At 47.9% G+C, this 25,998-nt stretch overlaps 2 protein-coding genes and 1 long non-coding RNA gene across 11 annotated transcripts; 2 read left to right on the plus strand and 1 right to left on the minus strand.

Annotated features, from left to right (window-relative positions):
• The first annotated feature begins 307 nt into the window (after positions 1 to 307).
• Positions 308 to 21,529, plus strand: PAN2 (poly(A) specific ribonuclease subunit PAN2). 7 transcript variants are annotated; one of them, XR_004439806.1, is made up of 28 exons: positions 308 to 1,066; positions 1,719 to 2,114; positions 6,455 to 6,624; positions 6,737 to 6,857; positions 7,024 to 7,101; positions 7,472 to 7,739; positions 8,135 to 8,477; positions 8,685 to 8,781; positions 9,634 to 9,753; positions 9,960 to 10,079; positions 10,686 to 10,814; positions 10,909 to 11,108; positions 11,217 to 11,353; positions 11,489 to 11,595; positions 11,803 to 11,901; positions 12,017 to 12,090; positions 12,192 to 12,339; positions 12,643 to 12,786; positions 12,917 to 12,976; positions 13,231 to 13,321; positions 16,038 to 16,195; positions 16,295 to 16,438; positions 16,571 to 16,780; positions 16,876 to 16,969; positions 17,634 to 17,831; positions 18,420 to 20,245; positions 20,812 to 20,924; positions 21,087 to 21,529. XR_004439806.1 is itself a non-coding variant. In XM_033221677.1 (26 exons), the coding sequence occupies exons 2-26, from the start codon at positions 1,833 to 1,835 to the stop codon at positions 18,452 to 18,454; spliced, it is 3,597 nt and encodes a 1,198-aa protein (XP_033077568.1). In that variant the 5' UTR covers positions 927 to 1,066; positions 1,719 to 1,832; the 3' UTR covers positions 18,455 to 19,131. The 7 variants fall into 7 exon arrangements, 1 of the variants encoding a protein (XP_033077568.1); XR_004439807.1 differs by having other exon boundaries at positions 1,056 to 1,190; XR_004439808.1 differs by lacking the exon at positions 308 to 1,066 and adding an exon at positions 1,179 to 1,441.
• On the plus strand, positions 19,730 to 25,317 carry CNPY2 (canopy FGF signaling regulator 2). 3 transcript variants are annotated; one of them, XM_033221679.1, is made up of 6 exons: positions 19,730 to 20,245; positions 20,812 to 20,924; positions 21,087 to 21,202; positions 24,331 to 24,534; positions 24,691 to 24,787; positions 25,150 to 25,317. In XM_033221679.1, the coding sequence occupies exons 2-6, from the start codon at positions 20,837 to 20,839 to the stop codon at positions 25,191 to 25,193; spliced, it is 549 nt and encodes a 182-aa protein (XP_033077570.1). In that variant the 5' UTR covers positions 19,730 to 20,245; positions 20,812 to 20,836; the 3' UTR covers positions 25,194 to 25,317. The 3 variants fall into 3 exon arrangements, with proteins under 3 accessions (XP_033077570.1, XP_033077572.1, XP_033077571.1); XM_033221681.1 differs by having other exon boundaries at positions 20,034 to 20,159; XM_033221680.1 differs by having other exon boundaries at positions 20,055 to 20,188.
• On the minus strand, positions 21,245 to 23,352 carry LOC117089935. Its single transcript, XR_004439813.1, has 2 exons — positions 23,266 to 23,352; positions 21,245 to 21,522 (listed from the first exon to the last, which is right to left on the minus strand). It is a non-coding gene; the product is annotated as an uncharacterized LOC117089935 (long non-coding RNA).
• Positions 25,318 to 25,998: the final 681 nt, after the last annotated feature.

Here is a 25,998-nt window from a genome sequence, read left to right on the forward strand (position 1 = left end):
TGAGTCCTGCAAATTTAAATTCTTGGGTCCTTTAATGAAGGTCTATTTACCAGCCTTTATTGAGAGAGAAATGTTATAGAATTGAATCCTCCATGAGGAATGTCTCCCATCAGAGTCCCTTTATTTGACCTTTAGAAACAGTAATAACAGCTAAGCTACAGTTGAGACATCTCACAACCTGGACCCATTTCAAAGCAATTAGAGTTCACAGGACCCACGAATTCTTCAGAATAACAAAAGTCTCAATTTGCCAGGCTCATCCCCCTCTGAGGGATAACGTCCAGCCAGCCTCAAGAGCTAGGGGAATGTGATAACCAGGGGCATCCTGTTACCCGGGAATGTTACCGGGGTCTCTGGGGAGGGAACAACCACGGATGGGAGCTTCAGATGGATGCCTGTAGAAGATGCAGCCACTTGGACTGGGTCAGGAATCCGGCTCCCGCTTCCTTTTTTTCTCTCCCATATCTAGAAATGATAGGAAATGCCAGCGAGTTTCGGGCGCAACATGGTCAGAGGTGGCGGAGTGGCTCACAAGAGCAACGCAGGAAGAGGAGGTGGACCAAGTCCCGCCGGGAATACCCAACATCGACTCCTAGTGCTTTGCCTTGGGTGCCCCTTATTTTAGAGTTCCTAAAGTTATAGAATGCATAAAAGTTTGGTTTCCAACTCTAGACGTAATTTTGTTCAAGAAGACTAAAAGGAGTTACTTTTTAACGCCACGTAACAAGTCCAGCGTCTGGCTGCGTTTGTCCCACCGGCGCCCCGTAACCTCTTTTTCCGGCGCCTGCGTCACACGCTCTTTCCTGGAGTCGCCGTACCTGGCTCCTTCTGATTGGCTTAGATGCGCCCGGAGCCCTTCTGATTGGCTAAAATGTGCCCCGAGCCCTTCTTGATTGGAAGGCGCGCCTGGGAGTCCGGTCCTTCGCGCGGTAGTGGTTAGGTTGAGGCCCTAGGCGTGGGGGAGAACTGGGGAAACTGGAATTTCCCGCGGAGCTGACAGCGCTTGCGCTCCCCCTACTCGTTGTAATTCCACGCGCTCCAAAATATCCGCCATGGAGAAATCTTGGTAATGACCCATTCCCCGTAAGCATCCCAGGAACACATCTGACCCTTGCCCTATCCCCCTCCTCACCGCCGCCGTGGGAGAATTCTGGATAACCGATTTCTCTGGTTCCCCCAGAGAATTCTGGGTAACTAGCCGTTTCCATCACCTTCCCCTGCCCCCGCCCCAATTGTGGGTAACTGGCCATTATTGTTTTCCTCTGGGGAATCCTGGGTAGCTATTGGAGAGGATTCTGGGAAACTGACTTCTCGTTCTCCCCACCGTCCAACCCATCCGTCCGCACCCCCAGTTCTGGGAGAAAGCACCTTAGATCCCTCTACCTAACGCCAACCCCTGCAATTCTCACTCCCTTCACCTGATGATTCAGGGCTGAATCAGGCAAGTGAGCAGTCCGAAGTGAGAAGAAAGGGAAGTCAAGGATTAGGTTAGATAATGGGGTGGTGGAGAGTACAGAGGGCCTAGCGGAGGAGAGATAGGGACAACAGTTCTACCACCTCCACCCCCACTGCCCATCCCTCCCCCGCCTGCTTCCTCCTTTGGCTGACAGTCTCATCCCTCATGCCTGCCTCATCTCCCTCCTGTCCCATAACTTAGAAGACCCTATGTACCAGTACCTGGACCTACCCTTGACTCAGCTACCTCTTTCCCCTTACAGGCCAGGATGTCCATTCTAGGCCCACCGGTGCTGTCTTGCTGAAGGTTGGGTCAGGCATCTAAAGGGACTGTGGTAAGGGAGGGTGTGACACAGGTGTAAGCTGCCATCGTCATCATGAACTTTGAGGGTCTGGACCCTGGACTGGCAGAGTATGCCCCAGCCATGCATTCTGCCCTGGACCCTGTCCTGGATGCCCACCTGAACCCAAGTCTGCTACAGAATGTGGAGCTGGACCCAGAGGGAGTGGCCTTGGAGGCTCTTCCCGTCCAGGAATCAGTGCACATAATGGAAGGTGTCTACTCTGAATTGCACAGCGTGGTGGCTGAAGTGGGTGTACCTGTCTCTGTCTCCCACTTTGACTTGCACGAGGAGATGCTGTGGGTGGGGAGCCACGGGGTAAGAACTGTACCCCTTTGTGAGGGTTGAAAGATGTTAAAGGTCTTTATCTGGTCTTAACCAGGACAGCCGCTTTGCAAATAGCCAGTACTGAGGAGTTGCAGTGATGAGACAGCTCATTGAAGCGTCAACCTCCTGGGCTCACACAATCCTCCCACTTTAGCCTCTCAAGTAGCTGGGACTACAGGTGTGCACAACCAAAACCAGCTAATTTTTTAAAAATTGTTTAGTCTTACTCTGTTGCCCAGGCTTGTCTCAAACTCCTGAACTCAAATGGTCCTCCTGCGTAGGGCTGCCAAAGTGCTGGGGTTACAGGTGTGAGCCACGGCGCCTGGCCAGCATCCTGCTTTTGTCACAGTTGCCCATCCAGTGTTTTGGTTTATATTGATAGTTGTATTCATCACTTAGTCTGTAGCCATCCAAATCTAATCTCTCTTGCTATTGCCCCACCTCTGTTTTCTATTTTTATTATTATAGAATATTTAATGTATGATTCTGCATATCTTATATTGAATCATTTTGTCTTCTCTGGCTGATTTTAATCTCTCTCAGAGCAGTTATCAATCTTAATTTTTTAAAATCTGTATCCGTATTGCTAATATGCTATGGTGCCCAAAGGCTTTGTAAGAAATACTATGCTGTTTGGCCGGGCATGGTGGCTCACATCTGTAATCCCAGCACTTTGGGAGGCCGAGGCAGGTGGATCACGAGGTCAGGAGATCGAGACCATCCTGGCTGACACGGTGAAACCCTGTTTCTAGTAAAAATACAAAAAATGGCGTGGTGGCGGGTGCCTGTAGTCCCAGCTACTCAGGAGGCTGAGGCAGGAAAATCACTTGAACCCGGGAGGCAGAGGTTGCAGTGAGCCAAGATCACACCACTGCACTCCAGCCTGGGTGACAGAGCGAGACTCCGTCTCAAAAAAAGAGAAAAAAAAAGAAATACTATGCTGTCCTTTGTTTACTAATTGACTTCTTAGGTCATGAATTGTTTTTCCATTAGAAGGGATGAATTGTGTGTGTGTGATTCATTCAGTTTAGTAGGCAGTGTCTACTGCTATGCTAGGCACTGTGAATAAAGCTAAATAAAACATAATCCTTGCCCTCAAGGAGTTTACAGGACAGTGAACTAAAAAACATATACAAAAACAGATAATTTCACGGTACTAAACGCCAGTGTGAAAATCTGTACTGGATACTGGACAGGATGGAGGATAGTCAGGGCATCCAGAAGGATATAACCCCTGAATTGAGTCTTGAAAGATGAGTAGAAATCAGATGAAAAAGATGGGAAAAGGCTGTCTAAGCATAGGATAAGCAAAGATTCCAAAGATATACAAAGCTTGGTGAGTATAAAATTGAGGAACTATAAGCAATTAGGATTTACCGGACGGGAGGAGGTAGACATTTATTCATTCAACCAGTGTTTTTTTGAGCCATATACTAGGTGTCAGACCTTGCTCTAAGGTCTAGGTTTGAAATAAGCAAGTAAACAGGAAAACATTACAATACATTCAGGTGTTGATTAGTACTCTTAAGAAAAATACTGGCTGGGCATGGTGGCTCACACCTGTAATCCCAGCACTTGCGGAGGCCAAAGCAGGCGCATCACCTGAGGTCACGAGTTCAAGACCAACCTGGCCAAACATGGTGAAACCCCATCTCTACTGAAAATACAAAAATTAGCTGGGTGTGGGGACGGGCACCTGTAATCCCAGCTACTTGGGAGGCTGAGGCAGAATTGCTTGAACCTGGAAGGCAGAGGTTGCAGTGAGCTGAGATCGCACCACTGCACTCCTGCCTGGGTGACAGAGCGAGACTCCGTCTCAAAAAAAAAGAAAAAGAAAAATACAGTGAGGCCAGGCACAGTGGCACCTGTAATTCTGGCACTTTGATAAGCCAAGGTGGGAGGGTTGGTTGAACCCAAGAGTTCAAGACCAGTCTGGGCAACATAGCAAGACCCCATCTCTATTAAAAGAGAAATACAGTTGAGTAAGGGGGTTGAGGTAATGAAGGGTGGGAAAGGTTGCTATTTTGTTTGGTTTTGTAGTGTTTTAATTTTAATCTTTTTTCCTAATGGCTCTTTTAGAAACAATGTTGCTACTTTAGATAGTTGGTCAGGAGTTCTCTCTGATAAGGTAACATTTGAATAGAGACTTGAATGCAGCACCAAAAAGGGGAACAAGGAGGCAGAGCCCCATGCCTCTAACTCATCCTTGTGCCTCTCCTTTACTATTCTAGGCCCTCTAGAACGGAGGGAAGGAGCCATGCAAATACCTTGGGAAGGAACATTCTAGAGAACTTCATATGCCATGTTAAAATAGCTTGGACCTTGGACTTGAACCTTCAGCCACTGAAGGGCTTTTTATTTTATTTTATTTTTTTATTTTATTTTATTTTTTTTTGAGGCGGAGTCTCAGTCTGTCGCCTGGACTGGAGTGCAGTGGCCAGATCTCAGCTCACTGCAAGCTCCGCCTCCCGGGTTTACGCCATTCTCCTGCCTCAGCCTCCCGAGTAGCTGGGACTACAGGCGCCCGCCACCTCGCCCGGCTAGTTTTTGTATTTTTAGTAGAGACGGGGTTTCACCGTGTTAGCCAGGATGGTCTCGATCTCCTGACCTCGTGATCCGCCCGTCTCGGCCTCCCAAAGTGCTGGGATTACAGGCTTGAGCCACCGCGCCTGGCCTTTATTTTATTTTATTTATTTATTTTTTTAAGACAGACTCTCACTCTGTTGCCCAGGTTGGAGTGTAGTGGTGCCATCTCAGCTCACTGCAACCTCTGCCCCCCAGGTTCAAGTAATCCTCCTGCCTCAGCCTACCGAGTAGCTGGGACTACAGGTGTGCACCACCGTGCCCAGCTAATTTTTGTATTTTCAGTAGAGATGGGGTTTCACTATGTTGGCCAGGCTGGTTTCAAACTCCTGGCCTCAAGTGATCCATCTGCCTCGGCATCCCAAAGTGCTGGGATTACAGCATGAGCCACGGCGCCCAGCCTCAGATTTAGGAAATATTTAGAAAGCAAAATAGGCCAGGCGCGGTGACTCACACCTGTAATCCCAGCATTTTGGGAGGCCGAGGCAGGTGGATCACCTGAGGTCAGGATTTTGAAGCCAGCCTGGCCAACATGGTGAAACCCCCTTTCTACTAAAAATACAAAAAAATAGCTAGACGTGGTGGCGCCATGTCTGTAATCCTAGCTACTTGGGAGACTGAGGCAGGAGAATTGCTTTTTTTTTTTTTTTTTTTTGAGACGGAGTCTCGCTCTGTAGCCCGGGCTGGAGTGCAGTGGCCGGATCTCAGCTCACTGCAAGCTCCGCCTCCCGGGTTTACGCCATTCTCCTGCCTCAGCCTCCGGAGTAGCTGGGACTACAGGCGCCCGCCACCTCGCCCGGCTAGATTTTTGTATTTTTTTAAGTAGAGACGGGGTTTCACCGTGTTAGCCAGGATGGTCTCGATCTCCTGACCTCGTGATCCGCCCGTCTCGGCCTCCCAAAGTGCTGGGATTACAGGCTTGAGCCACCGCGCCCGGCCGGAGAATTGCTTAAACCCGGGAGGCAGAGGTTGCAGTGAGCTGAGATCGTGCCATTACACTCCAGCCTGGGCAACAAGAGTGAAACTCCATCTCAAAAATTAATACATAAATAAAATTTTTTAAAAATCCTTGGTTATCTAGTGGTTAGGAAAAAAATAAATAGGACTTGACTGTCAGATATATGGCTTGGTCAACTAGGTAGATCTTGGTACCATAAAGAATACAGTAAGAAAAATTGAAATGAAATAAAAATGGTGAATTTAATTTAGGATGTTATGAGCTTGAGGTTATGATGGGATATTTAAGGAGGTTTAGTAGTTACCGTCATCTTCTTGATATCCATGTGGCATTGGTTCCAGGATCCAAAGATACCAGATACCAAAATTCAAGGATGCCTAAATCCCTTATAGAAAATGATATAGTATTTGCATATAACCTTATGCACATCCTCCCAGATGTGAAACATAAGAAAGTCAGCTGGCCAGTGGAGAACTGGACTATGTCCCTGACTTTCTATATACTGTTCTAACCAAGTGAGCCATTACCTATTCAGGAGGGTCATTGTGAGGATAAAATGAGGTAGAGTTTACAAAAATACTGTGTAACACATTAAACAAACATAACTCAGTATTATCAGTGTCTTTATCACTAAGATTGACTGGTTCCTAGCCTTTTGCCTCAGTTGCTTCTGGTCACAAAGACCAAGCAAGAAAGGATCAAGGCTGAGCCATGTTCAGTCCCTGACCTGGCCGTAGGATGGCCCTTGCCCCTCCACTCTCAGTGTCTCTGTTGTCTTTGTCTTCTATAGGGCCATGCCACTTCCTTTTTTGGCCCAGCCTTGGAGCGCTACTCATCCTTTCAAGTCAATGGCAGTGATGATATTCGGCAGATCCAGAGCCTGGAGAATGGTATCCTTTTTCTCACCAAGAACAATCTCAAGTACATGGCCCGTGGGGGCCTCATTATATTTGATTACCTGTAAGTGGCTTCTCAGCTCTGGACTGGGAACGAGGATGCCTTATAGGGTGGGAAGGCTAAGGGATTGGCAGCTTTTAAGGCCTGGGCCCCTTAGCCTTTCCTCTCCCCATAGGCTAGATGAGAATGAGGATATGCACAGTCTCCTACTGACTGACAGCAGCACTCTACTCGTTGGTGGGCTGCAGAATCACATACTAGAGATTGACCTTAACACTGTCCAGGAGACTCAGAAGGTACAAGCCTGGAGCAAGAAAGACCTATGCAGGGTCTGAGGTTGTTGAGGGGAACAGGGTATGCTTGGGCTGGTAATGTGCCTGAGATGTGGGTATGACCTTTCTGTTCCCTTGGTCTGTGGGAAAAATCATTCTTCTCGCTGGTTTTTCCTGCTTCCCTCTCCAGTATGCAGTAGAGACGCCTGGAGTCACCATCATGAGACAGACAAATCGCTTCTTCTTCTGCGGCCACACGTCTGGCAAGGTGGCCAAGTTCCATTTCTCTTCCCACTGCAGGACCCTGTTTCACTAGATACCTGATTGGGATCTGCTTTCCCTTAACTCTGGGATGTAGTTGGATTGGAGATGAGGGATGAGTGGAGTGAATTCACTTCCTACTCAGTGATGTTCTACTATGAGATTATTTTGCAGCTTGATGTTTTCTATGATAATGAAGTCTCCTCGAAGCGCCTTCCAGCTCTGAGCTTCTCTGTTTGCTTTTTCTGTGCTTTAAGTTTCCCTATCCTAAAGCCCTAGTTCCTTTGGTAGGGACCCCACTGGGTTAGGTAGGTGGCAGTTATTTTTCCTGATAACAGAATTTGCAGATAACTGAATTTATTTTTTATTTTTTTTAGGTTTCCCTGAGAGATCTCCGTACTTTTAAGGTGGAACATGAGTTTGATGCCTTCTCAGGAAGTCTTTCAGATTTTGATGTGCATGGCAACCTGCTAGCTGCCTGCGGCTTCTCCAGCCGCCTCACTGGCCTGGCCTGCGACCGTTTCCTCAAGGTGTATGATTTGCGCATGATGCGTGCCATCACACCACTTCAAGTACATGTGGATCCTGCCTTCTTGCGCTTCATTCCTACATATACTTCTCGTCTTGCTATCATCTCTCAGTCAGGTATGAAGGGCATATGGGATTGGGTAGGAGGGATCAATGAGCAAAGGAGAGCTAGAACCTGAACGAATACTCATCCAGAAACCTCTTTGTTGGGGAAAGAAGTAACCTTTCCCCAGGTCCCAGGGTTTTACTTGGGTTTGGCCAGAGATTAGAGCTTTTATTTTCTTGAATGTGAGGAACATGGAAAAAGGTAAAGTAGGCAAAGTAACGGTAGAATTACTCTTTGCTGAGTAGCAAACCATCTGTGGTTTATGGAAGGCATCAGATGACATTCTGTCTGTAGGCATGGATTTGGGGCCCATCTTGTCCTGAAATTGGGAAGAGGATTGGAAGGGCATAAGAGTATGGCTCTCTTTCACTTTCTAGAGCTCAGTGGGTTTCTTCCTCCTTTGTAGGGCAGTGCCAGTTCTGTGAACCCACAGGCCTAGCCAACCCAGCAGATATCTTTCATGTGAATCCTGTGGGGCCTCTGCTAATGACATTTGACGTGTCAGCCAGCAAGCAGGCCCTGGCCTTTGGGGATTCTGAGGGCTGTGTGCACCTCTGGACTGATTCCCCGGAGCCTTCCTTCAACCCCTACTCCCGTGAGACTGAGTTTGCTTTGCCGTGTCTCGTGGACTCACTGCCTCCTCTGGACTGGAGCCAGGACCTGCTGCCTCTTTCCCTCATCCCTGTCCCACTCACCACTGACACACTTCTCTCTGACTGGCCTGCTGCCAACTCTGCTCCAGCTCCCAGGTTGTACCCTACCTCTGGGCCAACAGGTGGGAGGGATGGGGAAAGGGCCAAGATATCAGAATTCTCTGCTAGCCTTGTTATTATTCTACTACTTTCCTGATTTTTGCCTACCTTCAGTATTTTCTTTTTCTCTGGACCCTTGGGGATTGGGGAGTGGATCTGTGTACACCACAACCATTTAAGTCCTAGAACTATACTGGATTGTAGGCGAGCACCACCTGTGGATGCAGAGATTCTGCGCACCATGAAGAAGGTGGGCTTCATTGGCTACGCACCCAATCCTCGCACCAAGCTGCGCAATCAGGTGTGTTCAGAGTGGAGGATCAGCCCCCAACCGAGCCTACTGAAGTTTCTCCTGTCTTTTTCCTTTACTAGTCTTTATTTTGTTTTTAGATCCTGTTAGTAACCTACCGAATTGATGGAACTATGCTAGGTGTTAGAAGGATTCAAAGATAGAGAAGCTAGGGTCCTTGCTGTTAGGAAATTTAGTATTTGGTTGGTGAAGAGAAGACATAGCCATATCAGACATTATGTTCTGTTGTTAAATGCTGAAGGAATGTCATAAGCATTTAGTGCCGGAGCTGTTTGGAGAGCAAATGTTACTCCGGGCTAAAGTGACCAAGGAAGGTGTAATGAAAGAGCTGGGTATTAAGCTGGAAAGGTGGGATATAAGTGAAGTAGATAGTAACAGAGGAGAATATCCAAGATGAGAGAAGAGTGTTAGCAAAGGTCTCAAGAGGCATACATGCAAAACACATATCTGAGGGGGACTAAGTATACCAGTCTGGCCGGAGTAGATGTTGGTATTGGGATGTAGTGAGAGATTAAAGTTAGAAGTGGCCAGATTGTGAAGCTTTGAACACCAGTTTATAATAGAGGAAGTAATACACAGAAAGCAGCATTCTACAAGGGTTAATTTGGTAGTGGTGTGCTGGACAGAGTGCATATAGGGAGACCAGTGTGGATGCCATCACAGTTTTCCAGCTGTGCTGAAGCAGAGTGTTGGCAGTGGAAATAGAAAGGAAGCAGTAGATGCTGAGAATGCTATGAATGTAGAAGGTTCAGGACCTGGTGGCTGTTTCAATGTTGGGATAAATGAGGGTAAAGCCAAAGATGACAAGACATCCAACAAGGTACCTCTTCTTAAAATCCCTAGATACCTTACAGACTCAAGGAGTCAGACAGTGAATTTGACAGCTTCAGCCAGGTCACTGAGTCACCAGTAGGACGAGAAGAGGAGCCACATCTCCACATGGTTTCTAAGAAATACCGCAAGGTGCTGGGGGACATCAGGGCCTGTGGGATGTGAGGAAAGGTACCCTGGGAAGGAAGTCATATGAGAAAGGATTGAAGGACTCAGTCAGGAGGCCTTCAACTACCACCCTGGACCCAGGAGGAAGGTTCTAGGAAAGTCTATGGCTACTGGAAAGATTTGGGGACTCTGAGGATATCCTTGTCTTGCTCAGACTATTTCTGCCTTAGGTGACCATCAAATATTCCAAGCTAGGACTGGAGGACTTTGACTTCAAACACTACAATAAGACCTTGTTTGCTGGATTAGAGCCCCACATCCCCAACGCCTACTGTAACTGCATGATCCAGGTAAGGGTTGCGTATTCCTACAACTTGAACGTGCCTACTGCTTTCCTTCTTCCCTATGGCCACTCGACCCTGCTCTTTCCAGGTATCCTCAGCCATGCTCACTTTACCATGGTCTCCTCTACAATTCTTTCTTGCCTCTACAACTTTCAAGTCTCCTCTGAGCTCCACTGGTTTGGTGGACTCACTGCTTCGGTGGACTCCTGCTGTGTATTTTCCACCAGCTCACTTAACCTTCATATTTCTCCTCACTCCCAGGCCAGTTTCTTTTTTTTTTTTTTTTTTTTTTGAGGCGGAGTCTCGCTCTGTCGCCCGGACTGGAGTGCAGTGGCCAGATCTCAGCTCACTGCAAGCTCTGCCTCCGGGTTTACGCCATTCTCCTGCCTCAGCCTCCCGAGTAGCTGGGACTACAGGCGTCGCCACCTCGCCGGCTAGTTTTTGTATTTTTAGTAGAGACGGGGTTTCACCGTGTTAGCCAGGATGGTCTCGATCTCCTGACCTCATGATCCGCCCGTCTCGGCCTCCCAAAGTGCTGGGATTACAGGCTTGAGCCACCGCACCCGGCCCCAGGCCAGTTTCCTACATCAGTTCTTCTGCTTTTCCCTCCAGGTACTCTATTTCCTGGAGCCTGTACGCTGTCTAATTCAAAACCACCTTTGCCAGAAGGAGTTCTGTCTGGCATGTGAGCTGGGCTTCCTCTTTCACATGTTGGACCTCTCTCGTGGTGACCCTTGCCAGGTCAGTACCTGGAGACCTGAGACACTTAAAATGGAAGGGGAAGGAAGGTGGACACACAAGAGAAAATAACCCCTTTCCACCAACACATTTCCAGGGCAGTAATTTTCTTCGGGCATTCCGTACTATTCCTGAGGCCTCAGCCCTTGGTCTGATCCTGGCTGACTCAGATGAGGCTTCAGGCAAGGGCAATCTGGCCAGGCTCATTCAGAGGTGGAATCGCTTCATTCTCACTCAACTGCATCAAGATATGCAGGAGCTGGAAGTACCACAGGCTTATCGAGGTGCTGGAGGCAGGTATGAAATCAGGATAGAAATAGTTAAAGCCATCATGACAGGCCCCTCTGTGATTTAAAGGGTCTCCTAACTTCCTCAATGTGCATATATCATCCTCTCCATTCTTAGCAGCTTTTGCTCATCGGGGGACTCTGTTATTGGGCAGCTCTTCAGCTGTGAGATGGAGAACTGCAGCCTCTGCCGCTGTGGCAGTGAGACCGTGCGAGCTTCATCCACCCTGCTTTTCACACTCTCCTACCCTGATGGTAGCAACAGTGGTGTACCCTTCAGCTCTGTTGGGAAGGCTCCCCAAAATGTCCTGTAATGTCATGGAGAGGGTGTTGGGGGCTCACTGTGGGTAGAAGGGAGAACCAGGAGTAAAGCATCTAATTTTCCCTCAGATAAAATTGGGAAGAACTATGACTTTGCTCAGGTGCTGAAGCGAAGCATCTGCCTGGACCAGAATACACAGGCCTGGTGTGACAACTGTGAAAAGTACCAGCCCACGGTGAGTGGACTGTTGGACTGGACTAGAGTCCTGGTCCTGCCATGGAGATTCAGCACCATCCCATGTGGGGCTGGCTCTGTCAGCACTGCCATCCAGGGATCTCTGGTGGAGTGAGGAATCCCAATTTGAGGACACAGACCCAGGTCCCTGTCCAGACTCCTTTTCCTGTACATTCCCTGCCATTCCTTGTTTGTTTTTTCCTCTCAGATTCAGACCCGCAACATCCGCCATCTGCCAGATATTCTCGTCATCAATTGTGAGGTGAACAGCTCAAAAGAGGCTGATTTCTGGAGAATGCAGGCTGAGGTAAGGACTCAGACTAGAAATAGGGCTTCAGGAATAATTTTTCATTTTATCCCTGTTCTGACCTCCATACATGATTATGTTCCTGAAGAACTGGATGTTTTTCTTTTGTGTTCAGGTTGCCTTCAAGATGGCAGTAAAGAAACATGGTGGGGAAATCTCCAAGAACAAGGAGTTTGCTTTGGCTGATTGGTAGGTGCTGTCTTGGGAGTTGTCAAATGATTGAATTGTTCAGTGGCTCCTCTTGTCAAGATCTCTTTCAGAACAAATTTCCAATTCTTCTGACCTGATAGGAAGGAACTAGGGAGTCCAGAGGGTGTGCTGGTATGTCCCTCCATTGAGGAGTTGAAGAACATCTGGCTTCCTTTCTCCATTCGCATGAAGATGACCAAGAACAAAGGGCTGGATGTTTGCAATTGGACTGATGGGGATGAGATGCAGGTTGTTGAAAAACCGGGAAGAGGAAAGGGAATAAGGGAGAGAAGGTGGGGCAGAAGGTAAAGGAGGGCAGGGGAAGGTGAAACTTAGCAGAGGGAAAAGGAAGAGAATAAGGCCTAGTATTTACCTGTTAGGGGATTTTCTGTAGTCACTCAGTTCAGTGTTGGGGTCTTAGATGGGCTAGGATGGAGATAACCTACCCTGGTACCCCATCCCCTATACCCCCAACTCCCTGTCCTCTGTCCCCATTCCCCTCCCTTCCCCATCCTTAAACTTAGCTTAGCAGCCTGGGTACCCCCCTCACAGTGGGGCCCAGCCAGGGCAGAGGAGGAGCATGGTGTCTATGTGTATGACCTGATGGCTACTGTGGTACACATCCTGGACTCACGCACAGGGGGCAGCCTGGTGGCTCACATCAAAGTTGGAGAGACCTACCACCAGCGCAAGGAGGTGAGTGAGGTTATAGAGGGCAGGAACACTCCTGGGATGGCCACAGTGAGTCCCAGATCTGTCCTTGAGTCTGAGACAGTGGTCTAGCCATCACTTTGTATCGCCACAGGCTTTCTTTGTATTTCCATAGGGCGTTACTCACCAGCAGTGGTATCTGTTCAATGACTTTCTTATTGAACCTATTGATAAGGTTAGTTGCAACATGTTCTGTTTCTTCTTGCATTTCCCCTTTTCCTAGCATCCTTATCTTTAGGGCCCTATAGAATGCCAGGCAGATTCAACAGGGAGGGAGGAAGGAATCCTCAGAAATAAAAACCATTAGCACTTAAAAATAGCACCTGAAAAAAAAAAACAAATGAGCACCTGAGTCCTGGCCTCTGTCTGAAGTGGGGAAAAGGAAAAGGGTGATATACGTTAGCCATAAGTGCTTTTTCTCTTCTATAGCATGAAGCTGTGCAGTTTGACATGAATTGGAAAGTACCTGCAATCCTTTATTATGTCAAACGGAATCTCAATTCCAGATACAACCTGAACAGTAAGTGCTACATAGTAGACCCAAGTGTGTGGGCAGTTTAGATTAGGCTTCAGGATGAGATCTGGGACATTGCTTGCAAGTATTTAGGATTGGTAACCAGTGTTACCAGTGTTAATATTTCTGGAGATACTAAAGAGATTCCTGTTTATCAGACCTTAAATTTAGAAGCACGAAATCCAGCCTGAGCAACATAGCAAGACCCCATCTCTTAAATTTTTTTTTTTTTTGAGACGGAGTCTCACTCTGTCGCCCGGGCTGGAGTGCAGTGGCCGGATCTCAGCTCACTGCAAGCTCAGCCTCCCGGGTTCACGCCATTCTCCTGCCTCAGCCTCCCGAGTAGCTGGGACTACAGGCGCCCGCCACCTCGCCCGGCTAGTTTTTTTTATTTTTTAGTAGAGATGGGGTTTCACAGTGTTAGCCAGGATGGTCTCAATCTCCTGACCTCGTGATCCGCCTGTCTCGGCCTCCCAAAGTGCTGGGATTACAGGCTTGAGCCACCGCGCCCGGCCTTTTTTTTTTTTTGAGATGGAGTCTCACCGTGTCACCCAGGCTGGAGTGCAATGGCACAGTCTCGGCTCACTGAAACCTCTGCCTCCTGGGTTCAAGCGATTCTCCTGCCTCAGCCTCCTGAGTAGCTGGGATTACAGACGCCCGCCACCACCCCTGGCTAATTTTTTTGTATTTTTAGTAAAGACAGGGTTTCACCATGTTGGTCAGGCTGGTCTCGAACTCCTGACCTCATGGTCTGCCCGCCTCGGCCTCCCAAAGTGCTGGGATTACAGGCGTAAGCAACCACACCCAGCCTAAAAAAAGTTTTCTTTTTTTTTTTAATTAGCCTGTGTAGGCCAGGCACAGTGGCTTATGGCCTGTAATCCCAGCAATTTGGGAGGCTGAGGTGGGCAGATCACTTGAGCTCAAGAGTTCGAGACCAGTCTGGACAACATGGTGAAACCCTGTCTCTACAAAAATTACAAAAAGTAGCCGGGTGTGGTGATGTGCTTCTGTTGTCCCAGCTACTTGGGAGGCTGAGGCAGGAGAATCACTTCAGCCTGGGAGTTGGAGGTTTCAGTGAGTCGAGATTGCATCATTGCACTCTAGCCTGGGTGACAAGAGTGAAACCCTGTCTCAAAAAAAAAATTTGGCTGAGTGTGGTGGCATATACTTGTGGTCCCAGCTAAAGCTGGAGAGGTTGAGGTGGGAGGATCACTTGAGCCCAGGAGGCCAAGGCTACAGTGAGTTAGCCATGATTGTACCAGAGCATACTCCAGCCTAGGCAACAGGATGAGACCCCCCTTTTTTTTTTTTTTTTTTTTTGACAGAGTATCACTCTTGTTTCCCAGGCTGGAGTGCAATGGCACAATTTCGGCTCACTGTGACCTCCACCTCCCAAGTTCAAGCAGTTCTCCTGCCTCAGCCTCCCGAGTAGCTGGGACTACAGGCGCCTGCCACCATGCCCGGCTAATTTTTTGTATTTTTAGTAGAGACGGGGTTTCACCATGTTGGCCAGGTTGGTTTTGAATTCCTGACCTCGTGATCTGCCCGCCTTGGCCTCCCAAAATGCTGGGATTACAGCCGTGAGCCATGGTGCCCAGCCTGAGACCCTGTCTTTTAAAAAAAAAAAACAATGCTGTAAATCTTGAGAGTGGAGTGGAAATGAGATGGGGGGGGACGTTTGGTCAGAATGGCTTAGGTTATGATGTTACATCTAATGATTCCTTTTTGTGGGACAGAGTTTCGCTCTTGTTGCCCAGGCTGGAGTGCAATGGCATGATCTTGGCTCACTGCGACCTCTGCCTCTTGGGTTCAAGTGATTCTCCTGCCTCAGCCTCCCAAGCAGTTGGGATTACAGGCAGGTGCCACCACGCCTGGCTAATTTTTTTTTTTTTTTTTTTTTTGGTCTAATTAGTAGAGACGGGTTTCACCATGTTGGCCAGGCTGGTCTCAAACTCCTGACCTGGTGATCTGTCTGCCTTGGCCTCCCAAAGTACTAGGATTACAGGTGTAAGCCACTGCACCTGTCTCATGTCTAATTATTCTTACCTCAAATGAAGATCTCTTTTGGAGGTGAGCTCCTTTTTTTTTTTTTTTTTTTTTTTTTTTTGAGATGAAGTCTTGCTCTTGTTCCCCCAGGCTAGAGTGCAATGGCGCGATCTCGGCTCACTGCAACCTCCGCCTCCGGGGTTCAAGTGATTCTCCTGCCTCAGCGTCCTGAGTAGCTGGGATTACAGGCGCATACCACCACACCTGGCTAATTTTTGTATTTTTAGTAGAGACAGGGTTTCACCATGTTGGCCAGGCTGGTCTTACACTCCTGACCTCAGGTGATCTGCCCGCCTTGGCCTCTCAAAGTGGTGGGATTATAGGCATGAGTCACCACGCCCAGCTGTGAGCTCCTTATTAAGTACCTATTTGGTATCTTTAAACCATAGTTTCTCTGTAACCTTTTTCTGGATTCTCTAAACTAAGGTCCAAGTGAAAATCTTATTCTTTATTCTCTGTGGTCTTTTCTGTTTTTTTCTCAGTGTGTTTGTTGATAATTTTGTGATGTGACCTGCTCTGTCTACCTGTCCCATTTATCAGACATGATCTTTTTTCTCACGTGCTTTGATTATTGAGGGGTCACAGTGAAGACCCAGAATCTATCAGCCACCTTGGGCTTCTCTCCCCTAGTTACTTTGCTATCCAAGCCCTGTGTCCTCTTCATTCTCCCTTCTAGTCAAGAACCCTATTGAGGCAAGTGTCTTGCTGGCTGAAGCCTCGCTGGCACGGAAGCAGCGGAAAACACATACTACCTTTATTCCACTGATGCTGAATGAGATGCCACAGATTGGGGACCTGGTGGGTCTGGATGCTGAGTTTGTCACCCTTAATGAGGTAACCAAGACCAAAGGAATGGGGCATTGCAAGAGAACTCTGAGGATATTAGGAGTTGTAAGCATTTCTCTGATTTCCTTATTAACTCTTCTCATGTAGGAGGAAGCAGAGTTACGCAGTGATGGTACCAAGTCTACCATTAAACCAAGTCAGATGTCAGTAGCCAGGATTACCTGTGTTCGGGGCCAGGGACCTAATGAGGGTATCCCCTTCATTGATGACTACATCTCTACCCAGGAGCAGGTATTAAGATACGGAGATGCAAGTGAGGCACACCCTGGTGCTTATGTACAGTGCTCAAGAACCCAGGGAAGAGTGATGGGGAAAACTCCACCTCACTTCCTGAAAAAGACTTGTCCTTTTCTCTATTCCTAGGTGGTGGATTACTTGACTCAATACTCGGGTATAAAGCCTGGTGACCTCGATGCCAAAATTTCCTCCAAGCACTTAACAACTCTCAAGTCTACCTACTTAAAACTTCGTTTTCTCATTGACATTGGAGTCAAGTTTGTGGGTCATGGCCTGCAGAAGGACTTCCGGGTCATCAACCTGATGGTTTGGCAGGGCTCTTTTAAGAGTCTTCTTGTGAGAGTGGGCCCCTCAGGGTATACATTGTGCCTTCAGAGAATGGGAAATTATAGTCCTGTACCTTAAGTCTCCCCCTCTTTTATCCTTGCCAGGTGCCCAAGGACCAAGTCCTTGACACTGTCTACCTGTTCCACATGCCCCGAAAACGAATGATTTCCCTGCGATTCCTTGCTTGGTACTTTCTGGGTGAGTTGCTCTGCCTTGTAGGCCCCTGTGGTGTACGTTAATAGCAGAAGCAGCCATTTAAAAAAAAAGAAATCGTGTCCTTTGCAGCAACATGGATGGAGCTGTGGGCCATCATACTAAGTGAACTAACTCAGAAACAGAAAATCAGATACCACATATTCTCACTTACAAGTTGGAACTAAACAATGAGTACATATGGACATAAGGATGGAAATTATTATTTGGGACTCTAAAAGGGGTTGGTGGGGGATGGGTGAGGGTTGAAAATTACGTATTGGGTGCATATAGTTCACTATTTGCATATTAGGGATACCAGAAGCCCTGTCCTCACCAGTACATGATACACCCATATAGCAAACATGCACATGTACCCCAAATCTAAAATAAAATTTAAACATAAAAAATAAAAGCATGGGGGGAAAAGAAAAAGTAGGAAAAGTGTTAGAAGACAAAGTGGGAGTAGGGGTGACCCTCAGTTAGTGGTGACAGTTACTAATGGATTTAATTAACGTCAATATCCCTTCTGTGCAATGAAGAAGATGTTTGACAATTTCCCTTAAGGACAGTCAGGCTTTTTAGTTTTCTGGAGTCAGGTAGGAGTGGGGAGACATGTTCCTACCTCCCTTTGCTGGGTCCCAAACTATTCCACCTTTACTTACCCCAGACCTGAAGATTCAAGCAGAAACCCATGACAGTATTGAGGATGCACGCACAGCCCTTCAGCTCTACCGAAAGTATCTGGAGCTAAGCAAAAATGGCACTGAGCCTGAGTCTTTCCACAAGGTGCTCAAGGGTCTTTATGAGAAGGGCCGAAAGATGGACTGGAAGGTGCCTGAGCCTGAGGGCCAAACAAGTCCCAAGAGTAAGACCTGGGATGGGACAAGGGAAACTGGACTGGGTGGATTTTGTATTTTGTTTGTGACAGGGTCTCACTCTTACCCAGGCTGAAGTGCAGTAGCGTGATTACAGCTCACTGCAGCCTCGACTTCCTGGGCTCAAGTGATTCTCCCACCTCAGACTCCCAAGTACCTGGGACAACAGGCACACACCACCACACCCAGCTAATTTTTGTACTTTTTGTAGAAACAGGGTTTTGCCATGTTGCCCAGGCTGGTCTTAAACTCCTGGGCTCAAGCAATCCACCCACCTTGGGCTCACAAAGTGCTGAGATTACAGGCATGAGCCCAGCGCCCCCAACTGGGTGGATTCTGATTGCACATATGGAGAATAGCACTTCACGGTTTACAAAGCACTTCATCCTCCTAACATTCAGTGAAATACATTTTATCAAAACTCTCCATTAACTATAACTTCCTCTTGCCCAAGTCTAAAATGTTCAGGGAAGGTCCATGCCCTTTTTTCTCTTGCATTTTTCCTTCATAGGAAGTAATGAGAAGATGCTTTTTTCTCTACTCAGCTTGAATCATGCTTTTGGTTTTGTCTCTGACAGATGCAGCTGTCTTCTCCTCAGTGCTGGCGCTCTGACTACCCTTGGCAAAGAACCACTGCCCTCTCCCTTTACTGTTCTATAGCCCCAGAACTGGGAGATGGCTTCCTTAGTTGGCTATACCTTGTCCACTTCCAGTACTGGACGTGCTCAGGGTCTAGGGTCTCAGATGGTGCTATTAATAGAACTGGAATACAGCAGAATTGTTGCAAAGGTTCTAGGAGCCAGATTCATTCCTTCTTCATCCTTTGCAAAACAGTGGTACAGAAACGGAGTTTAGAATTGACCCAGATAGAAAGTAATTGGTATTCTTAATATCCTGGGTCACAAATATCCAGGCAGAGAAGCTCCTGGAACCATAATTGTCAGTTCCTAGCTGGCTAGGGATTGAAGTCCTGGACAATGACAGAGGATACCACGGTAGTTCAAGACTTAGCACAAGTCACCAACTGCTTCAGGGATGCCTGGAGGGGCCAACAAGTAGAGTGTTGGTGGCCCAAGCAAACCAGTATTGCCAATACCATTTCCAAAAGGGCCTTTGGATCCTGGACAAAGCTTGGCTGCTGGCTTCATTTATTCCTGCTGATGGCTGAGAAGCATCTGTCTTCCATCCCACTGTCCTGTCCCAAGTTTTGTTCCGTTTTTAAAAAATTTGTTGTAAACTGCATGTTTTATAAAATAAAAACAAAATATCGTTTGTCATTTATCTCACTAGGGAACTGCTAGTGTGGGTTCTCTGGCTTCAGTCTTCCTCTCCTTCCTTTGAAGGTAAAGGTCCGGAATCCAAAGTTATGGATATGAAAGAGTATAATTAGGCCAGGCACAGTGGGTCACTTCTGTAATCCCAGCACTTTGGGAGGCCGAGGTGGGTGGATCACGAGGTCAGGAGTTCAAGACCAGCATGACGAAGATGGTGAAACCCCCCCATCTACTAAAAATACAAAAATTAGCCGGGCGTGGTGGATGGCAACTGTAATCCTAGCTGAGGCAGAGAATTGCTGGAACCCAGAAGGCGGAGGTTACAGTGAGCCGAGATTACGCCACTGTACGCCAGCCTGGGCGATAGGGCGAGACTCCGTCTCAACAAAAGGAAAAAAAAGATATAATTATGCCTTTTCTGGGCAATGCTGGGTCTTTGCTGTAGCTGCCCAGTACCCTACGTCAGACTGAAGATGTACAGTATGGTTTCCCCGTTAATTGTGTAAGCCGACAAACTACAGGTCCCAGGATAGCTTGAGACCTGTAGTTGCTCACAAAGATGGGTCTGGTGCTGCTGTGCTTCCTGGGAGATGTAGTTTCCTGTGTATTGAAACCTGGGCTGCTCGCTGGCCTGCAGAGCACCGTTTTGAAGGTCCTAGCCCACCTGGGTTGGCTCACGCACACGACTAGCCGCTCCCATACAGTACACCCGGCCTCTGTTGTCTTTTAAGGCCACTCCTATTCTACGGCTGACCCCTGGAGGTCACGTGGAGCTGCTCGCCACGCAAGTCTGGGTCCTTCAGCGATTGACCGGGGTCCTTGCTGTCCGGGAGCCTCTCCCAAGCTGCCTGTTCGCGCGAGAGTTTGGAGGGGCGGGTTTGGGGTCGGTGTCTGATTGGGGCTCGCACCGCAGCACGCTCGAGCCCCGCTTAGGTACCAGTTAGCGCCACGGGAGCTGGGTCAGGCGGTCGCCGGGACACCCTGTGTGTGGCAAGCGGCGAAGCGCTCTGGAGGATTCCGGACAGCCCTGCTCCCCGCAGCCAGGTGTAGTTTCGGGAGCCACTGGGGCCAAAGTGAGAGTCCAGCGGTCTTCCAGCGCTTGGGCCACGGCGGCGGCCCTGGGAGCAGAGGTGGGACGGATGCGGGCGGCGAGGCGCTGGGCGCTGAGGGTTGGGGATGACTGGAGCGAAAGCAATGGCGGAGTCCTTAGAAAGGGGGCTGAGGTCCGTACGGATAATCAACTTACGGGCTAGAGGTGGGGACGCAGGAATCTAAGGTGCGGGATCCAAATGGACCCTAATTATTGAATGCTGGCTCCTGGCCTGACTGAGGGCTCCCTGCTGGCAGTTCCCTAGTGCCTGTAGTCCTCGCGTAATCGCCAACTTACCTCCTGTAGCTGCCACAAAGCCCCGTGAACCCTAGGCATGCAGTGCTAAAGTACCAACACCTAGGGCCTCACCTATCCACGTAGAGTCTGGGACTGAGCCCCAAGTCCTGAGCTCGCGCGCCCACCTACCGCCCTGGGGGAATCAGAGCCCTCAAGCGCTGGAACAGAGAAGCCCCTTTGTGTCCCGGCCATTTCCTGGAAAGTAGAGCCAGAGTCACAGTGAAGTCTTTGAAAGTGAGTGAGGAGTGGGGGGGTCAGGGAAAAATGGAGTCGGCTTCTCACACTTGTTTCATTCCCACACAAACCCAGGTGGAGCGACCCCATTACGCTAAAGATGAAAGGCTGGGGTTGGCTGGCCCTGCTTCTGGGGGCCCTGCTGGGAACCGCCTGGGCTCGGAGGAGCCAGGATCTCCACTGTGGAGGTAAAGGCACAACGGGAAAAAGAAGTGGAGGAAGCAGAGCCTTGGGAGGGCATGAGATCCAAGGCCTGGGAGAAGGATGAATGGAAATCCTGGGTTGATCCCATTCTCCTCACACCCTACCCCCACCCTCTCCCTTGCTCCCATTCTCTCCTCTTCCACCAGCGTGCAGGGCTCTGGTGGATGAACTAGAATGGGAAATTGCCCAGGTGGACCCCAAGAAGACCATTCAGATGGGATCTTTCCGGATCAATCCAGATGGCAGCCAGTCAGTGGTGGAGGTAACTGTTACTCTTCCCCCAAACAAAGTAGCTCACTCTGGCTTTGGATGACAATTCGACTGCTTAAAAACGACCTTGGTTTAATAGAAATGAAGAAAACAGACTCAGAGAGATAGCTAAAAGATTTGGCTCTGTCTCATTTGGAAGAGGCTGCAGGCTTATTCCCCATGCACTTGCTTCCTGGCTCCAAACCTTAATACTTTGTTTCTGCTGTAGAATTTGTTAGCAAACAGGGAGTGCCTTTTCCACATCCACATGACTCGTTTTTACTGTAGCACTGTGGTATACATACAAACGTCCATTCAAAATCTGAGTCAGAGCTAAAAATAAAAAATGAAAAAACAGAAATAAGAATAAAAGGTTTTATCATAATTAGGAAATTTTAGTCGAAAACAACACACATGTACACAAAGGTGTATCTAATAAGTAATATATAAGGCAATGTTAAGATTACGGTGCTAGCCTGGGCATCATGGCAAAACACCATCTCTACAAAGAAATGTAAAAGTTAGCAGTGCATGGTGGCATGTGCCTGTAGTGACTGCTACTTGGAAGGCTGAGGTGGGAGGATCACTTGAGCCTAGAGGATCACTTGAGCTCAAGAGGTCCAGGCTGCAGTAAGCCGTGATCGTGCCACTGCACTCCAACCTGGGAAACACAGCAAAACCCTGTCTCAAAAAAAACAAAACAAAACCCAGCACTTTGGGAGACTGAGGCAGGCAGATCACCTGAGGTTAGAAGTTTGAGACCAGCCTGGCCAACGTGGTGAAACTCCGTCTCTACTAAAAATACAAAAAATTAGCCAGGCACAGTGGCGCATGCCTATAGTCCCAGCTACTCGGGAGGCTGAGGCAGGAGACTCAATTGAACCCAGGAGGCGGAGGTTGCAGTGAGCCAAGATCACACCACTGCACTCCATTCTGGTTGACAAGAGCAAAACTCTGTCTTGGGAAAAAAAAAAGATTATGGTACTTTAATAGCTGTTGTCCGCAGAGCCTACACTACCTCTTTAATACTGTGCTTACTGAGGATATTAGTCTCAATTTTAAAAAATTATTATTATTATTTTTGAGTCAGAGTTTCGCTCTTGTTGCCCAGGATAGAGTGCAATGACACGATCTTGGCTCACTGCAACCTCTGCTTCCCGGATTCAAGCGATTCTCCTGCCTCAGCCTCCCAAGTAGCTGGGATTACAGGCATGCACCACCATGCTTGGCTAATTTTGTATTTTTAGTAGAGACAGGGTCTTTCCATGTTGGTCAGGATGGTCTCAAACTCCTGACCTCAGGTGATCCACCCTCCTCGGCCTCCCAAAGTGCTGGGATTACAGGCGTGAGCCACCATGCCTGGCCAAAAATATATATATATTAATGAGAACACATGGACACAGGGAGGGGAACATCACACATCAGGTCCTGTTGGGGTGTGGGGGGCTAGGGGAGGGATAGCATTAAGAGAAATACCTAATGTAGATGACGGGTTGATAGGTGCAGCAAACCACCATGGCACATGTATACCTAGGTAACAAACCTGCACATTCTGCACATGTATCCCAGAACTTAAAGTATAATTAAAAAAAAAAAAAATTCTCTTCATCTATAGAAATTAAAAGTATAGGTTGATCAGGGTTAATCAAAAAATTCTGTTTATATCTTGGAGCTAATGTTAACTGTCTTGTTTCTTAGAATTGTACAATGAAGTGCCAGGCACGGTGGCTCATGCCTATAATCCCAGCACTTTGGGAGGCTGAGGTGGGTGGATCACCTGAAGTCAGGAGTTTGAGACCAGCCTGACCAACATGGAGAAACCCCGTCTCTACTAAAAATACAAAATTAGCTGGGCGTGGTAGCACATGCCTGTAATCCCAACTCGGGAGGCTGATGAGGCAGGAGAAATCGCTTGAACCCAGGAGGTGGAGGTTGTGGTGAGCCAAGATTGCGCCATTGCACTCCAGCCTGGGCAACAAGAGTGAAACTCCATCTCAAAAAAAAAAAAAAGAATTGTACAATGAGGTAAAATCAAATCATATATTTGAAACTACTGCCAAGTACAGTGGCTCATACCTGTAATCCCAGCACTCTGGGAGACTGAGGCAGGCAGATCACTTGAGTGCAGGAGTTCGAGACCAGCCTGGGCAACATGGCAAAACCCTCTACAAAAAAAATACAAAAAAGTAGCTGAAGGCCGGGCGCGGTGGCTCAAGCCTGTAATCCCAGCACTTTGGGAGGCCGAGACAGGCGGATCACGAGGTCAGGAGATCGAGACCATCCTGGCAGACAAGGTGAAACCCCGTCTCTACTAAAAAATACAAAAAAACTAGCCGGGCGAGGTGCCGGGCGCCTGTAGTCCCAGCTACTCGGGAGGCTGAGGCAGGAGAATGGCGTGAACCCTGGAGGCGGAGCTTGCAGTGAGCCGAGATGGCGCCACTGCACTCCAGCCTGGGCGACAGAGGGAGACTCCGTCTCAAAAAAAAAAAAAAAAAGTAGCTGAGCCTGGTGGTGGTGCGCGCCTGTGAGAGGATGAGGTGAGAGGATCACCTGAGCCTGGGAGATCCAAGCTGTAGTGAGCCTCAGTCATCACACCACTGCACTCTAGCCTAGGCAACACAGTGAGGCCTGTCTCAAAAAAAAAAAAAAAAAAAAAAGTACTTTGAAACTATCAAGTAAACCATACTAATTAAAAACCACACTAGGCCGGGCACAGTGGCTCACATCTATAATCCCAGCACTTTGGGATGCCAAAGCGGGCAGATCACCTGAGGTCTGGAGTTTGAGACCAGCCTGACCAACATGAAGAAACCCCATCTCTACTAAAAATACAAAAGTTAGCTGGGTGTGGTGGTAGATGTCTGTAATCCCAGCTACTCAGGAGGCTGAGGCAGGAGAATCACTTGAACCCAGGAGGCGGAGGTTGCAGTGAGCCGAGATTGCACCATTGTACTCCAGCCTGGGCAACAAGACAAAACCCCATCTCAGAAAAAAAAAAAAAAACTAATTAAAAATTAAAGTCCGTTAGGGAAAGCTTTTTAGAATAGGTTGTTAGAGCTAGATTTGGAAAGAAAAGTAAGGATATAAATTACTAATGTACAGAGGTAGAAGAGAGTGACCCAAGGCTGAGGACATTTCTAGGTGCCTTATGCCCGCTCAGAGGCCCACCTCACAGAGCTGCTGGAGGAGATATGTGACCGGATGAAGGAGTATGGGGAACAGATTGATCCTTCCACCCATCGCAAGAACTATGTACGTGTAGTGGGCCGGAATGGAGAATCCAGTGAACTGGACCTACAAGGCATCCGAATTGACTCAGATATCAGTGGCACCCTCAAGTTTGCGGTGAGCTATGGGAATCAGTAGCTGGTTCTTGGACGTTAAGGGGTTGTTGGAGAACCAATTAGAAAGTTAGGCTGATATCCTTGTCCTCCTCTTTGGAAGTGAAGGCAAGAGGCCTTTTATTGCCCTGTGTCACCCATTTCTCCCTTGGGTTGGCAGTGTGAGAGCATTGTGGAGGAATACGAGGATGAACTCATTGAATTCTTTTCCCGAGAGGCTGACAATGTTAAAGACAAACTTTGCAGTAAGCGAACAGGTAAGCTGCCCCCACTTTATCTCCTGTTCTAGTAGCTCTGTGGAACCTGATATTCCCTAACTCACCCATACACCCCCATCCCAGAAACCTCTGGTATTAGCTCAAGAGCTGTCTTCCATTTCCCTTGGCTTAGAGACTTAGGGTGTTCCTACCCATTTTCTGTCAGCTTTCAGAATTTGTGTCCCCTTGACCCTGAGATACAGGTGAGAGGGCAGTGGGGATGTTTTATCATTTATAAGCATATATTCTGCAGAATGGTAGTTGGTGTGTGTTTGTGTCAGCTTGGTCTGGGAAATTTTCTCAATACTGGCACATACCAGTATGAGAGTGGCATTTTCCTTTAAATTGTTTGCCATTTGCAGATCTTTGTGACCATGCCCTGCACATATCGCATGATGAGCTATGAACCACTGGAGCAGCCCACACTGGCTTGATGGATCACCCCCAGGAGGGGAAAATGGTGGCAATGCCTTTTATATATTATGTTTTTACTGAAATGAACTGAAAAAATATGAAACCAAAAGTACAAACTGTGTTGTCTTTTCATGCCCGGAATTGCCCTTACATTAAGCTTGAAAATAAGGAGTTATAGACAGGAAAGATAATGGAGGAGAAAGAAGAGTTTTGGGATTGACACAGGATAAAGGTAGGAGAGGCCTGAACCTTTAATTTTTCTATCTTCTGAGATTCCATTCCACTCATAAACTAGATAAGCTTTCAGTCAGTGCCTACTCAATACCATGTCTTTAGGGTCTAATTTTGGAGAAGAGAGGAACCTCCATGAGGAAGCAGGGGAACATAAGTGTATGGTAGTGTAGAATTCTAGAAATCCCTTGTGTTCATGGCTGTTGAAACATAAAGTAAGACAGAGCTTGGTCTTGAAGGAAATAATGGACATGCATTATTCTTCCTTCCCTCCCCATCTAGATGGAGGGACCAGCAAGAACAGAGACAGGAAGGGGAAAATGGATGTGACCAACTCAGCTGAAAAGTAAGGGCTTTTTCGGATAGGGACAGACGAGGTAAGGAATGTTGTTTAATGAGAGGCCTTGCTTGCCAGCCTAAGCTTTTAAATTTGATGCCAGTGGCAATAATAAAGTGTATCTTTCTTATCTCTATCACTAGCCATTGTCAATCTAGACTATAAGTCTGTCCACACTTCTGTGTGTAGAGATTCTAGACTGGGGCATAGGGATGAAAAACCTAAAAGA

The sequence above is a fragment of the Trachypithecus francoisi genome, unplaced genomic scaffold (genome assembly GCF_009764315.1).
Source record: "Trachypithecus francoisi isolate TF-2019V2 unplaced genomic scaffold, Tfra_2.0 Lachesis_group11, whole genome shotgun sequence".
Classification (NCBI taxonomy): Eukaryota; Metazoa; Chordata; class Mammalia; order Primates; family Cercopithecidae; genus Trachypithecus; species Trachypithecus francoisi.

Excerpts from the sequence above, each read along its gene's own strand:
- PAN2 (XM_033221677.1), top strand. The coding sequence starts at position 1,833 with ATGAACTTTGAGGGTCTGGACCCTGGACTGGCAGAGTATGCCCCAGCC. Across the intron at positions 7,102-7,471 it reads GCGGCCACACGTCTGGCAAG|GTTTCCCTGAGAGATCTCCG; the intron begins GTGGCCAAGTTC and ends TATTTTTTTTAG. Across the intron at positions 16,751-16,875 it reads TCCGGGTCATCAACCTGATG|GTGCCCAAGGACCAAGTCCT; the intron begins GTTTGGCAGGGC and ends TATCCTTGCCAG.
- CNPY2 (XM_033221679.1), top strand. The coding sequence starts at position 20,837 with ATGAAAGGCTGGGGTTGGCTGGCCCTGCTTCTGGGGGCCCTGCTGGGA. Across the intron at positions 20,925-21,086 it reads CCAGGATCTCCACTGTGGAG|CGTGCAGGGCTCTGGTGGAT; the intron begins GTAAAGGCACAA and ends CTCTTCCACCAG. Across the intron at positions 24,788-25,149 it reads ACTTTGCAGTAAGCGAACAG|ATCTTTGTGACCATGCCCTG; the intron begins GTAAGCTGCCCC and ends TGCCATTTGCAG.